Source organism: Melospiza melodia, chromosome 5 (assembly GCF_035770615.1).
Source record: "Melospiza melodia melodia isolate bMelMel2 chromosome 5, bMelMel2.pri, whole genome shotgun sequence".
In the NCBI taxonomy this organism is placed as follows: Eukaryota; Metazoa; Chordata; class Aves; order Passeriformes; family Passerellidae; genus Melospiza; species Melospiza melodia.
In genome coordinates, this window is record NC_086198.1 from 79,385,202 (window position 1) to 79,400,432 (window position 15,231).

Below are 15,231 nucleotides of genomic sequence, written 5' to 3' on the forward strand. Positions count from 1 at the left end.
TGCTGTATATTTTGTGTGTAGAAGCACAAACATGTGCACCAGTTTCCAGCCACACGAACACATACAGTATGAAATGTGTAGGGTGATTTTAAAGGGAACAAAGAATGTTTGTTTATAAAATACTGTTTGCTGTAGCAGGCATGGACAGTATATGTACATATTTATTCTAACGGAATTTAACAAAATTGCTTTTTCCTTTTCTTTTTCCTTGTAAAAAGGTTTAAGAGTGTGGTAAATTGTATAGAGAACTTGTTAATGCCAAACTACTGCTTCAAGGGTGTCATACAATTTCTTTGACTTTTGGACCCCTACATTAATCTTTGCAGCTCAAAAAGAAAAAAAAATTGCTATCAGCTCATATTGGCATTTACAGCTAGAGATACTGTAAAACATATATTTACCTTTGAACATTCTCAAGTAAGATTCTATAGATAACTTATTATAAAGCAGATCTTAAAGCAACCTTTTTTTTTTTTTTAATTTGAAGTACCTTACTCTGTTACAGCTTTGGGTACCAAAAAGAACGTGTTAAAATTAAATAAACAAATATATCTTTGGAGCTTTATAAAACTAATTAAATACCCAACCAAAATACCGTTAAGTAATTCTAGAGAAAATAAATAGAAACCTTTCAAAGACCAGTATTCCGTTCCTGTCTTTGACATCACTGTTACAGGTCGGTAACTGGTTTCTTGAATGTATGAAAGTCAACATTGTCATTGTGAACGTTTCCAACTAATTTTCTATTTTTAGTTTGAGCTTTCAGTGGTGTAGAGTAAGTGATGGTAAAGTTGGTAAATCTGGTTGTTTTGAAAGCTGTTGTTCATGGCTGCATTTTTTGTGTTGCACAAATTAGCTAACTGTTGTTGAATAAAAATATAAATATGTTAATACCAGCTTTTTCAATAAAACTACAACCAAAAAAGGCATAAATAGATGACTTCAAGGCACAGCTTATTTTTAAGCTAGGCAAGAAAGAGCTGTTTTAGCTCATTCTACAGAGGAGGAAGAGTCACAGGGATCAGGACACGGAGGGCAAGCTACTGTGGGAACTTCAAGTGTTGTGGCAGGTGGAGGAGGGAACACATGCCATGAGTGGGATGAGTGGTGAAGAGTGTGGGCAGCTCTAGCAGAGCTGGAGACATGATTTAGGTTCAGTCCTGGGACCAGCTTTTTCTTTTGCTCATAGCCCAACCTGGACTTCAGGAGTCTTGAGTCTCTGTCGCCTGCAGATGGAATCAGAGGTGTGCAGTGTGAATTGACACATGAAGTCACAGGTAAAAAATGGCATTGGTGTTGTCACCAAGACTGTAGGAGGAGCAAAAGCCCTCCAACATTTTTAGTGTTAGAGAATCAAGGCATTACTTTATTTCTGATCAGGATGTTGTTCTGGCGTGCACAGAAAAAATTCCATGACACATGAATTTTACCAGATTTTTCACAGACTTTTTACAGTCAAGACCCATAGAGATTCATTGGTTCAATGTTCATTGGCTCCAAGTTATGTAGTTCTTAGTATTTGGCTTCCTACTGGCTTTGGATTTCTTCACCTCTCATTAATTATGTCCTCACTCCTTGATTTCCTCATCAGTCTTTTCTGGACCAGGTGTCTCCAACCTTGCCAGGGGGCATATGTCTGAGGTAGACATCTGTTGATGTTCTGCTGGTGGTCATTATCTTTTTGGTACTATTTGAGCTACTCACAGTCTGTTGAGATGTTAACCTCATCAGGCCTTCACCTGGTGGAACAATGCCCTGGAAAGAAACTCCAATTCCCTTCCCCTGGGGCAAAGATGAACACAGGTTGCACTCAATGATAACAAAGGTCTTTTCCAACCTCGTTTGTGATTCTGTGAAAACTGGCTAAAGTTATAAAATAAAATAAAAAATCAAACTTGGTATATTTTCCAACAGTGTCATCACTGGCCAGGTTTGAGACCTTCCAACCACGGCAGTGCATCAGGGATGTGGCCAGGTCACTCTCCCAAGTGAGACTGGCCCAGGTGACAAACCAGAGTGCTACCAGCAGAGCAGCATCCTGCTTTCTCCCACCGCTAGATCTCTACCACAGGGGAAAATAAAATATAATAATAAAAACCAAAAAATGCTGGCTTGGCACACACACTTAAGGTAGGAAACCATTCTATTTCCAGTCCGAGCTGATGCCTGACTCTCCGTGGTGATCCTGACTCTTGCCCCAGATCTGGAATCTCAGTCCAAGGCAGCTGATCTTGCTTGTAGCCGAGGTGAGAAGCCTCCCTCCATCCCTACACACAAGTTAGACACTGAGAGGCTGAGGCCTTTTTCTGGATGCAGACCAGAACAAATTTGCCTCAGCTGTTACATGAGGCAGAGCCTGGCTTTGCACAGCTCTCCCAGAGCTTACATGCTAATCTTTTTTACCCCTTTTTGGGAAGACACAGTCAATCCCACTCATTTAGATGGACAAATATGACTAGGCACTGAAGAGAGGAATCTCAGCTGAAAATCAACACATCAAGCAATACACTATTTACCTTTCCAGTTTCCCTGTTCCTCCCCAAATACCCAGTAGGAGCAGGAGCCAGATGGCTCACTCGCATGCTTTTGAGATTTTCATATGCATACTTAGCAGCTACATAAGGCAGTTTAACCCTTTGTGGCTTGGGGGAGATACTGGCATGAGCCACCTGCTCCTGCTGTTTGCAGCCAGGAAGTTGTCCTGCTTTAAGTCAGTTGGAGCCTTTGGTTGTCCCTGATGAGAGGGCAAGGAGAAGGATTGTTTGCCTTTATATCCAATTTTCAGTAACATTATTATCAATTTGCTCCCGCTCCCAATAGGAATTATTTTCCATTTGCAGTCTTGTCAGCAAATTGTATTGAGTCTAAAATTAGAGCATAAAGGCACTTGCCTTGCTCATGTGGCAGAACCAGGATTACTGGAATGGGCCTAATTTTATAGGGATGGTTTATGTTTCTTAGGCTTTGTGAAACCATTAAATGATTTCTGGAAATTCTGTACAGGCCAGCTCTAAAAAGGTTTGCTCTCAGAGTGCACCATGGAAAAGCATTTCTTAGCAGTGAAATTTTATTTTTCTTCTCTCTAAGCTGGATGAGAATCCAGCTCATGTGAAAGTGAACACAACTCTTCAGGCAGTTGTAGATCCTAAATCTGGCCCATGACACAAAGCAATTTATGTGGAGAACTTGACTGTGTAATCCCCTCAGTTCCCTTAGCTCTGAAAGCTGCCATGAGTAGGGATCAGCCAGGCAGGGTACAGCTAATTAGTTGTCTTTCCATTTGCCCATTGAGGCAGTCAATGAGCAGGACAAGGTCCTTAAACCAACAATTCCATTAAGCAGTTATATCAAGTATCATGACAATGCTGCAAATTGTTTTTATAACATGGCTGCTGAAACAAATAAACTCTACAGCAGTGACTCAATCAAAGTATGCAGGGTGGTTTCCTGGACAGCCAGTCCTTGCTGTAAAACTAGGATTAATCATACTGCTAACATGCATGTCCCATGCAATGGCCTGATCCAAGCAGATCAGCTTTAAATACAGGACCAAATTCTTCAGCTGGCAATAGGTATGTGAATATGGCACTGTGTCTGTCTTTCAAGGAGAAGAGTACTTAGCTCAGAGAACTCCAGAAACCTCATCACCACCTTCTTTGGCTTCATCGTCATTTGCCAAAGAGGAGAAACAATTTTGGGGCAGGGGAGAAATCACATTATTTAAAAAAAATAAGTAACTGAAATTGGTATTTGGGTGTCAGATTGGGAGAAAACAGGTTGATATTCCTTCATTCTATACCTGTAATATAAATGCTGCCCAAGCAAGACACCAGAGTGATGCCCCACTATCAAAAACTTCTGCTGACACCCCAGCTCTGGCAGGTTCTTGGTTTCATTTCCCTTTGGTGAGGCTTGAACACCTCCAGCAGCTCTGCATGGTGCTCTGGACCATGCTGGTCCTCACTTGAGTGTGAAGGTGCAGAAAGAAGCAGAGGTTTCCCACAGATAGGAAAGATCCCACCATTGTGATCTATTTGCAATACAGAAGGTAATGTTCACAGAAAATTTATGCACGTCTTGGACTGCCTTGTGGAAGAGGTGGGGAGGAAAACATTGCTGGTTCAATTATCATCCTCTGACATCTCTGCTAACACCTTTCCAGGATGAACAGCTGCACTCTCTGTTTCTCACAGCTATTGATCTGCAAATCCAGAGAGATGTTGCTGCATCAATTGAGCTCTGTCAACATGTTCAAAGTATTCTCTGCAACCCTCTCAGGTAAAGACTTACTTTAGCATGAAATGAGAGATAAGCTGCACTATTTTATACCACCTTCCTCCACATATTTTTTAAGGCTTCCTTTTAAAATATTTTGCTATTTTGAGCTGCTATTATAATAGTGCTAATGAATTTTGAGGAGTCAAGTGCTGCTTTTAAATCTGTATCTCCTAATCTCTTTCTAGAACTGCAAGAAATCTCTCGCTGCACAATTTATCCCCAAGGTCTTGTCAAACCCGTCCCAAAACCAGATTCTCCTGAGATCCACTCTTCATTATCAAAGAGCAGAGAAGATGATTCCTGCTTGTGAAGGACAATTGAAGCCTGAGGCTATCTAAAGAAGGGGAAAGAAAGATTTCCCTTGCTTCCTCTACAGAGTCAGTCCCCGGTCTTACCCCGCACACTCTCCTAGCCTGTTGTGCTGCCTGTTCTCTCTGTACTTTTCCTTCTACCACATCCTGTGGCTCCCCACATCCCCCCTTCTGCCTTCTCCTTCAGCCCCATACAGTGGCCAGAAGTCAGTAAAACCCACCAGTTATTCTCACCAGTGGACCAAGCCCAGCCTGCTCAGGCAGCTGCAGGAGCAGCTCCTCACTGGCCCAAGGGGAAGTGCCCTGTCAGCTCCCCCTCTCCTGGGCTGTCAGAGGGGAAAGGCCCATTTGCCAGTGAGCTCTATTTCAAGTGGAAGATCTACAGAATTGAAGAGGTTGTATCTTAGCAACCACAAATGCATTAAGAAAGCAGTTTAACTGTTTAAACCTTCAATTATAAAATCCACCACAAAGAGGCAGCTGCTGTGCACGAGACACAAAGCCTGTGCAGTGGCTCCCCATGAGGGACAAAACTGCCCTATGCACATGCACCTGCCAAAGGCACCTGGGTGATCCTTCTCCCTTCCCTGCACAAATAGGAGCGTGCTGTCATGGCCCACACCCACATCCTTTGCTCTCCTGCAGGAAGAGAAGTGGAGGAAAGGCATCTTTTTGCAGAGAAACCCTGAGGTTTTGTATATTGCTCTTATGCCCATAGGACCAAAGCAAGATCTTCAAAATCTTCCAAGGGGAAATAAAGGAGTCCCACAATGAAAACTCAGAGTGAAACAAGCATAGGGTTGTGATCACTTCACAAGAGATGCTGTGATGCAGGAGCTATACCCTGATTTGTACAGCTTAGAATCCCAGTCTTTTCCCTTCCTGGGTAGTACCTTAGTTATCAGCCCTCAGATACACATTTCCCTCTGTTCTTTTCTTCCAAGGGTTTGTGCAACTGGAGTCAGGCCTCTCTGCTTTATGTGGACACCCCGTGTAAGAGCTGTTTCAAGGCTTCCTTACCATGCCTGCAGCAAACCTGGATTTCATCCTTGACCTGACAAACATAACAAAAACAACAGGGCATCTGCAAAAGCTAGTTTAAAAAATTCACCATTTTCTGCCTCATAAACTTTCTTGCCAGTATTTAGTGCACATTCTGTTCCATTCTACATTGTTCTCAATGGCTGGATCCCAGCTGTGTGATGGCACACAGGGGTGAACCCACTGCCCTGCAAGGGAGGTCCAAGGACTGTTGTTAATCCCTCCAAAGGGAGCTGCCTGAGAGGAACACACAGCAGGGGTGGTGCAGAGTCCCTCATCCACAGACTGAAAATGTTTTGTGCAGAAAGGTAGGACTCAATCCATAAGCACAATCCATAAGCAGCCTCTGAGGGCAGTAGGAGCACATCCAGCACTGCATAGGCAGGTCTTTGCACAGCCCACAAACTGCTTCTTCCCCTCCTTCACTCTTATAACTAATCTTCTAGGTGTAAAATTTATTTCTGGGCTAAACAGACAAATGGGGATATGAGCATCATAAAGTCACCTTAGGAGGGATAGGAAAGGTGGCACCCCTTGTCTTTCTTGCTCTTGCTTCATAGATGTGCCATTCTGGAGAAACTTAATATCATAAAAAAAAGCAAAAAGAGAAATTCTGCCTGGGCAACAACCAGCCCCAAAGAGTGTCCATGCTACTGAGGACTGTGATATAAGGCACAGGCATATACTCAGTGTATCCACCTGCACTTAAAGACTGTGTACCCCTAAGCTTAGACAGAAGAGCTGCTCTGGGCTAGAGAAACTTCAGGCTGTAGGACTGAAGCACTCCATGGAGATTCACTTTTTAAACAATGATTGAAGATCAATTGAACTGTTACTAGAAGCAGTATTAGGAGAGATTTATGAATCATCCACTTATAACAGTAGGAAAGCATCTTCTGTAAAGAGAAAACTGAAAAATCCATTTATTGCAAAACCAATTGCTGGGCTCATCATTTGTCTGTCACACTGGTGCAAGGGCACACATATGGGGAGTGTGTCAGCCATGGACTGCCTTCAGTGAGCAAGTTGGTAAATCCCTGCCAGTATGTGCTTTGGACAAAATTTAGAAACAAAACCAAAAGCAAAGAAAAAAACCCACTCTGAATTGTTTTGCATTGCATCTTCTGCATTGAATATGTTTTGATCTTGAAGGATTTTTTAAAAAGATAGTTCTTAGAGCATTCAGACAGTGATATCCATCCTGACCTTCGCATGGCATCTTTGGCTTTGATTCTAGACAAATTCTTGATCAGAACTTCGTCTGTAGACTACTTCCAAAGCATCTAAGCCCTATTAAAATAACATTTCCATTACCTAATTAATTGTTTGAAGCTGTTTTCAGTGATTGTTTATTGAAGTTATAGTCTGTCACCTGAGGCAACAGCAATGGCTTGTTGTCGTGGAAACATCTCTGCTGTCACCCACGATGAACAGGGAGGGAGGAGCAGGAGAGGAGCTGCAGAGGAGATGCTTTGTTGAAATGGCTTGCTCTTTAAAGTGACTAAATTATTTCAGATAAAGACAGGCCATGCTGAGATCGACAAACACTGATTCCTGGGATATTATGGGCTCTGTGGGCTTGGTTCAAGCCCTTTCTAATTTAGCATGACACTGCTCCTGCTGTCAGGCACTGCCATCTCCCGTGGTTAACAGCAACATTTGCAGGGCCCTTTCTGTTGCCAAACTTGCTATTATTGCACAAAATCCCGCCATCTACAAATATAGAACAAAACACCTCTAGAAACCTGCTGTCATCTATCTATTTGATCTGTAAAAGATGAAAAATCAGCATTGCAGAGTTTCTCTTACTGGCTTTACCTGGTATGTGATCTTGACACAAGTTTTCTACATTCCCAAATCCTTGTGTTAACTAATGTCCACGGGTATCTCAGGCAAGAGTTGCAGTTAGGTAGAAGCAATGTTGATTTAAGGGAAATTCTAGGTTTTTATTAAACTCTGCCACAGATTTTCTCTGTTTCTTCTTGTGCAGATAACAGAGAGTTAATAAAAAGGTTTAAGCTCTGATAAACCATGATTATTATTATTTTGCTTCTGAGACATGAAGATGCAGGAAGAAAACAGGGTTTCCACCAGCAGCACCATCAGGACTGTTTTGTCACTACTGACTTTACTACAGAAGCAGACAATGCAGATTGATGCTGACAGGCTTATGAGATCTTAGAGACAGGAACATTCTCAGAACCTGCTAAGCTGCAAATCAGCTAGGCTGCACTTTTCGTAAGTTTCATATGCTGTTCATTTATCACTGTGTAGTTTTTTTATCACACAGAGAACCAGATCTTTTCCCTCCCTTTCCACAGTCTCTGACTGCAGGCACACTCCACAATGATGCCTTTGCTTGGCATTTGTTTAACTTCACTTGATCTGGCAGGGAATCGGCTTCACAAATGGTTATCTATTTTTCATAAGAGGTTTTGTTTCTAACTGCATTTCCTCTTGGAAATGGAGTAAAACCAGGCCCTGAGTCTTTTGTTCCTTGGCGGTGCCCTCTGGAGACAGCGGCAGAGGGAGCAAAGCGCAGCGTGAGCCTGGAGTGCCACCTGATGGCCCGGGAGCCAAAGCGCCAGGCGAGCTCTGCCAGCGGGGGACAGCTGCCCTCTGCCAGCTGGGGACAGCTGCCCTCTGCAGCCAAGGGACACCTGCCCTCTGCCAGCTTGGGACAGCTGCCCTCTGCCAGCTGGGGACACCTGCCCTCTGCCAGCCAGGGGACACCTGCCCTCTGCCAGCTTGGGACAGCTGCCCTCTGCCAGCCAGGGGACAGCTGCCCTCTGCCAGCTGGGGACACCTGCCCTCTGCCAGCTTGGGACAGCTGCCCTCTGCCAGCTGGGGACAGCTGCCCTCTGCAGCCAGGTGAGCTCTGCCAGCTGGGGCCACCTGCCCTCTGCCAGCTGGGGACACCTGCGCTCTGCCACCTGGAGACACCTGCCCTCTGCAGCCAGGGGACACCTGCCCTCTGCCAAACTAGCAAACATGCCATTTTCTAGCAAAAAGCCCTGAACAGCAACCAGTAGAGCGAGGCTCCAGGCAGAGATGTGCTCTCTCTGGAGGTCAATGCCCCTGCGTGAGGACACGACCTCCTGGATGCCCTAGGACTGGCTTCCCGACTTTTTAAAGAGCATACTCACGTATTTTTTAAAGGAAAGCTATAAGCAGTGTTTCCATGTTCCTGTTCTGCTTCAAAACTTGAAGTTCAAGCTTAGTTAGAGGGGACGAAAACACAAGTTTTTTCAGTGCTTAACACTTCCCCTTAAGGGGAAGGTGACTCTCATATTTTCTACATCAGGCTATGATTTACAAGAGGAACTGCAGGATCCCAATGATTTTTTTTTTCCTAGAGTAAAAGGTAATTAAAGCTTTTGAGTAATAATATGAAAATAAATGAACCATCTTAATGCATATAAACAGGGCTGTGATTTGGTGCCAGGCATTCTATTTGCATGCAACACTCGCTTGTATGTAGGTGCCAGGAGCAGGTATGTTGTCTCCTTACAAGTTAGCAAATTGCACCTAATTTTTGCTGCATGGATTAGTATATTTCTAACTCAATGGCATAGTTGTTGGTTTTCCTTCATATCCATCTGCTGTTCAAACAATTGCAGCTGTGAAGCTGAGGGAGTGCAGCTTCTTTCAACCTCCTTCAGGGGTTACTGGATGTGAGCCTTAGCCTGAGAGGCTGCAATGGGTTTCAAAAGTATTGAAAAGGTATTCACTATCTGGAAATTTCTTTTGCCTTTTCCAGTGGAAACAGAGAAGCCAGAAGGCAACGGAGTAGCTCAGTGTAAGAACATAGGAAAGCACTAACACAGAATGGTTTGGGATGGAAGGGACTGCCAGCCCCCCTGCCATGGACAGGGACACCTTCCACTGGGCCACATGGCTCAGAGCCTCACCCAGCCTGGCCTTAAACACCTGCAAGGATGGGGCAGCCACAGCACCTCTGGGCAACATTCTTATTACCCTGTGTTACAAAAAAATTGGAACAAATTTACCATTAACACCACCTATTGTATAGCACTTAAAATTCCATTCGTTCCAAGAAATAAAACCACATGTTAATTCCTACAGATCTGCCATTTTTGTCTTTGGGAGAACAAGGAAAAACTCTGCATTCTTGCCTTCTGCAAGATGCTGTTAGTCATTACAGAGTGGGCTCTTAAGTTATTCAGAATCTCTATATGTGTTGTGTTGTTTTTCTGTGCTTATGGAAGAATGTACCAGTTTGGAGAATAAGCAGTACTTTCTCATGTTACATTGAAGATGAAATTCAAATGAATATTTTTAAAAAATTCTTTATATTCTAAATGCTAAAGCTGAACTTACAGAACAGCTGAACCTAATTTAGAATTGTCAATAGCCATGTAATATCCTCCTCCTCTTTCATTAATTAATACTAATTCAAAAGACTGAATTACCAGCCTAGAGAAAGAGCACCTGCCTTTGGAACTGTTTATAATTCATCATATATTGAAAACTGAGTAAGAAAATAATAATTGAATTATTAAGAGCAGCTGCCAGATTCTGTGCCTCTCCAGCCTAGAAGATGGACTGGGTTGGAACACAGAGCTGTAGCAGGAATGGAACAAAGTTATTTTGTGCTCTGTTTACTTGCAAGGTGTAAAGCAAATAGAGGCACCCTTTGCAAAAACACCTTGATTATTAAATTCCAGCAATTTTGTGATTGTCAGCTAAGATACACTTTAGAAAGGAAAGATTTATTTGGTAAAGGTTTCAGAGCACTGAACACTAGATCGACAAGCTCCATCAAAGTCATTAATGTGCCCTCTTTTTCCATAAAAATTTAAAAACATCACAGAGAAACACTTAAGAAATAGCATTAAAATGCACTATTTAGAGGTCCTGAAGTAAAATTTGCTTCCTCTGTCCCTTGTGGCTGCACTGAAAAACTGGAAATAGATGGAAAATGACCTTCAATGTACTACTGTGCAAAACTTCCCACTTGTGCTGAAAGGAGGCGCTTGACAAATTCAAGTATCCCCATCAATCCATCACTACAGAGCACATGGATTATTTTTCCTAGGACCTAGCTATTTCAGACTTTGGCTTTGGGTGCTTTTTTTCCCCTTCATATAAGTGCATAAAGGGGAATTATTCCATACTGAATCTGACCAATATTGATATGAGTATTTTTGAAGGAGCTCTCCCCCTCTGAGGAACCAGAGCTTTTTAACAAATAATTCAAAGTTTTCAAATTTAGTAACAGTTATATGCCAATATCCTCTAACAACTTCCACAAAAAAGGCTGCAATACAAGTTTCAGAGTTATTATGATAGAGATGGCAACTAAAAAATTAAGCCTTTTGTCTCTTAAAAATCAACTCGTTACAAAGAAATCAAGTACTCTCCCTCCTCTTGCAAAACTTCCACATCTGACTTGAGTCACTTTTACATTTTCAAGACATGTAACAACTCCTTCAAAATGCACCACACTAAGTCACTAAGTTGACATCCATACAAAGGGTAAAAGCTAAAAGGAGAAATTTTAACATTAGTTCTGAATCCCAAGACTGTTGCCTTTTTTTCCTCCTGACAAATACGTGAATAGAAGTTTCACAATTGTGTATGTAAGTAAGGGAAAAAGTTAAAAAACTTAAAATCTTTTGTGCTTATATTTCAGAGCCAGGAAGAATGTCTGGGTATCTAAAAAGAGCCTATGGATGTTCTAAAAAAAAGGAGAAAGGCTGAAGTTTGGCTTATTTCCAGCCAAAATGGGCCTGGGTAAGGGAAGCTGCCAAAACTTGCATGTACTTTCTATCTTATGCCTTTTTGTTTTTCCCCAGGTGGAAAGAGAGATACTTGGCAAGTTTTCAAAGCTAGAAGCACCCTGAAGATTTGGTTTTACTTCACAGATTTCTGATGGGCTGAAGCATGACTGTGGGGCTTTGGATGGTGGGGGCTTCTGCCATAGGCACTGGGCAGCACATCTGGGGGTGCCTTTGGTTCCTCCCTCCCAGCTGCAGCCCTGGGTAATGCTCAAGAGGGTGCTCATAGCTGGCATGCAGCCATTGCCTCACTGCCCCCATAAGGTTCTCACTGCTAACCCTTCTCCCTGGTCCTGGTGATGACTGGCACACAAAGGCACAAAGGAATCTAAAGCAGGCTCAGTGGAGGAGTCAGGGAAATGGCAGGATGGATCTGTGATGGGATACTGTGATACACAGTGGCCAGAAAAGGTCCAAAGTCACACCAAAAGCAGGGGGAAGCACTATGTGCAGACTGCACAGCTACAAGAACTTCACCTGCCACACCAGATTTTACTGTTGACTTCAAAACTGTCAAGTGCAACTACAAGTATCTCACATCAGAATATTTTAAACATTCTAAATGGTACTTTTCAGTGCAAGCTGCTATCAGCACAACACAAACAACTGGTCACAATGTCAAAGCATAATGAACAAATGTTGTACCCATTTAATTCAAGTTTGCACTTCATGTTTATTTGCAAAATACAAGTAATTAAACAAACATTCTATTTCCATTTCCACTAGAGACTTTTAGGTATAATTTCAGTTGCTGTGGCTTGTACATTACTGGTACCAATATCTCAATACCAGCCCTGGTATTTGCCTTTCACACACCAGCATGGACTCTATCTTAGTGTAACCAATCAGAACAAATAGCAAATTTCATACACACTATTTAATGCTAAGTAGAAGCCTGGGAACTTCATAAAACCTTGCTGGGGTGTGAAATGTTGTGCCCTTTCAAAAAACAGTGGTCACTATCTTCTGGACAAATAGTGAAACAGTGATTGCTGTACGCAAATATTACCACCAGGTACTGACTCTAAGATCACCTTTTTCTAGAAAACACCAAATAAATACAAGTAATAAATGCAACAAAAGCTATTGTCAGTTACCTATTCTAAACCATACCTGTGAAAATACAAACGGGCACATTGTGAATACTTAAAAGAGTAAAGTGCTTTTAACATTGAGCAAGTGAATGCATCTAGTGTTGTACCACAGGCAATATATCCATTTTGGACAAAACAGTTTCCATGCAATTAGTCAGCAGTGATCCCCTGTATTCATTTACAATATTAAAGTACTATATATTCCTTCAGTCATACAGGGTTTAAGGTCAGGATACGGTGTGTACACCGGCAAAACTCAACCAGTGCTCTATATTAGCACATTGTTTGAGCATTGCTACAGCAAGGTAGATTTTTGTTGGGCTTTTTTTTTCTCATAAGGAGCCAAACCTTTGGTAGTGTAAATGCAGTGGATGCTGAAAATACCACTGAACCAATGTGCGAGCACATTATGCAGCTGACAGGAATGGGAAGAAGAAAAAATCAAAAGCAAATTTAATGGCTTGATGCACTGTGCTCCTCCAGTCCTGCTCTATTTTCACATGCCTCCCTGCAGGTAAGAGTTTAGACATGCAATTCAAGCAAGTGATTGCTTTCAGTTCAAAGACAGGCCATTTACTGCCAAGACGACCCTCCAGAATTGTGCTGAATTCAATTATACTCCCTTGCCTCAAGTTCAGCAACACCTTTTTAAACTCATTGCTTGCCTTCAGCACAATATCTTTGGTTATATCATCCTCCTCTATAGGCTTGCTTCCATTTTTGCTACTGAAAGGCATGCCCACAGTTATTTCAAATTTGTACCGATCAAACATTTTCATGTGGCATTTATGCTTTGTCAAAAACTTCAGACGACACAATTCTTCCTCCTCCAGTGTAACATTTTTGGGATCACAGAGAGGGTAGGTTTCACCATACAAGCATCTCATCCAATCACCAATAAAAAATGGAAGCATATTTATTGCAGATTCTGCACTATTGTCGATTTCTGTCACGCGCACATATTTGAACCGCCCGGTCCACGTCACTCGGTGTCCTTCCAGGTGACTGCACAAAATCTGAGTACGTGCCATGTTGGTCTCCTTCCAGGCCCGGGGTCCACAGAGGAAACCATACTGATTCCACGTCAGGGTGGAGTTGTAAACTTTCATGCCTTCAGACCGATACACATAGAACCAACAGAACAGCACCACGGCTGTAATCCACACCAGAATGAGTTTCACAATGGAGCTCCGAGTGAGCGATTTCACCACTTCAACTACGGAGAAGTTAACCTTTGTCCACCATCGAAACAGCAAAGGAACAGCACACAAAACCAGGGTCACTACAATTTTCATGAGCTCCAAAGACAAAAACCACTTAATGAAGTGGACAAGACACATCAGTGCAATGCCTACACCCAGCACTGGCAGGGCAAAGAGGAACAGGAAGTAACCAATGGATGCACGGACGAGCCCAATGCCAGAGGACTCCCGCAGAATGACCACAGAGAGCTCACACCACATAAAGCACACCAGGTATGGGACCAGGTAGCAGTAGGTGCCTTTAAAATTCCGTAGTTGGGCCATTCTAAAGAAAAGATAGAACAAGTACAAAAACAGAAGGCAGGGGATGCTTACATTGATCACAAAGAAATGGCCTACAGGAACTGTAAAGAAGGTTTTCCCTAAGAATTTCAAGTAGCCAAAATTCCCAGGTAATACCTGCAGTAGGGATAAACAACCTGCAGCTGTCTCAGTCATTAATGCCCTTCGTGTGTAAGGTTCTGCACACGTGCTTAAACTCATGTAACTTGTCACTGTGAAGAAAACTGAGACAGTAGCTAACTCTGAGCATGGTATACAGTCTTTGCTTGCTATGGGGAAGGAAAAAATTACAAAGAATACTGACAGTAAAAAATAAAAGTACGGCTCTAAGTGATTCCATCCAAAGTTCACCTCAGCTTGCTCAACATCTAGGTTTGGTTCAAAACGAAGCAATAAGTCAGTCAAAGCACGGAAGTTTTCCCAAGCCTTACTGTCCTGAAAAACTTTCAGTGTGCAAATCACCATAGAAATAAAGGACAAATAGAATATGACTAATGGAATAATGAAGGCAAAAAAATCAATTGTCAGATTACTGATGATGAAGAAAAAGATGAGAGCATTGATATGGTGTGTTGGAACAATGGTAGACAGCCAATGCATTCCTGCCTTTGATGCAATATCTATAAGGTATTCTTTAATTTCCATAATGGCATGAAGTGGATATTTAAAAACCTGGAAAAAGAGAAAGAAGCATTTTATTAACGAGCAGTTTTGTATCTTTACATCACAGACACTCCTAGCTGAAGCAGTAGCAGCCAATTGTCTAACCTCAGCTAACATGAAAAGATTTATATTTCAGATCAATGTTGCCAATAAAAAAAGATTACTGTGTCTGAGATTATTAGCTCGATTTTTATTAACTCAGTCACGCGAAGCTCAGAGACAATTTTGATTTCAGGCAAGATGTATTTCATTACCTTTGACACATATAATTAAATGGCTTCCTAGTCAAATATTCTGCTCTGCTAACTTCACACTGAAGATAAACTACATGGCTACAGCCCTGCACTATCTTAAGTCATTACTTGACTTTAAAGCATGTAACTGCCACATTCTGCAAGGATTATGCCATACATTCTATGCAGATACACTGCACGAAGTAGTGCCTGTGATTCACATAGACATACAGCAAGTCTTTACAGCTGTGGTTTTATCTTTAAAG

The 15,231-nt window shown here is 42.2% G+C and overlaps 1 protein-coding gene across 2 annotated transcripts in view; it reads right to left on the reverse strand.

Moving 5' to 3' along the window:
• Nucleotides 1-12,079: 12,079 nt before the first annotated feature.
• The window catches only part of WFS1 (wolframin ER transmembrane glycoprotein), a 33,195-nt gene continuing 30,043 nt past the window's right edge, over nucleotides 12,080-15,231 (reverse strand). For both annotated transcript variants that reach the window (XM_063157595.1, XM_063157596.1), the window contains exon 8: nucleotides 12,080-14,741. In XM_063157595.1, the coding sequence (XP_063013665.1) occupies nucleotides 12,933-14,741 (1,809 nt within the window). In that variant the 3' untranslated portion in view covers nucleotides 12,080-12,932. The remainder of the gene's footprint in view (nucleotides 14,742-15,231) is intronic.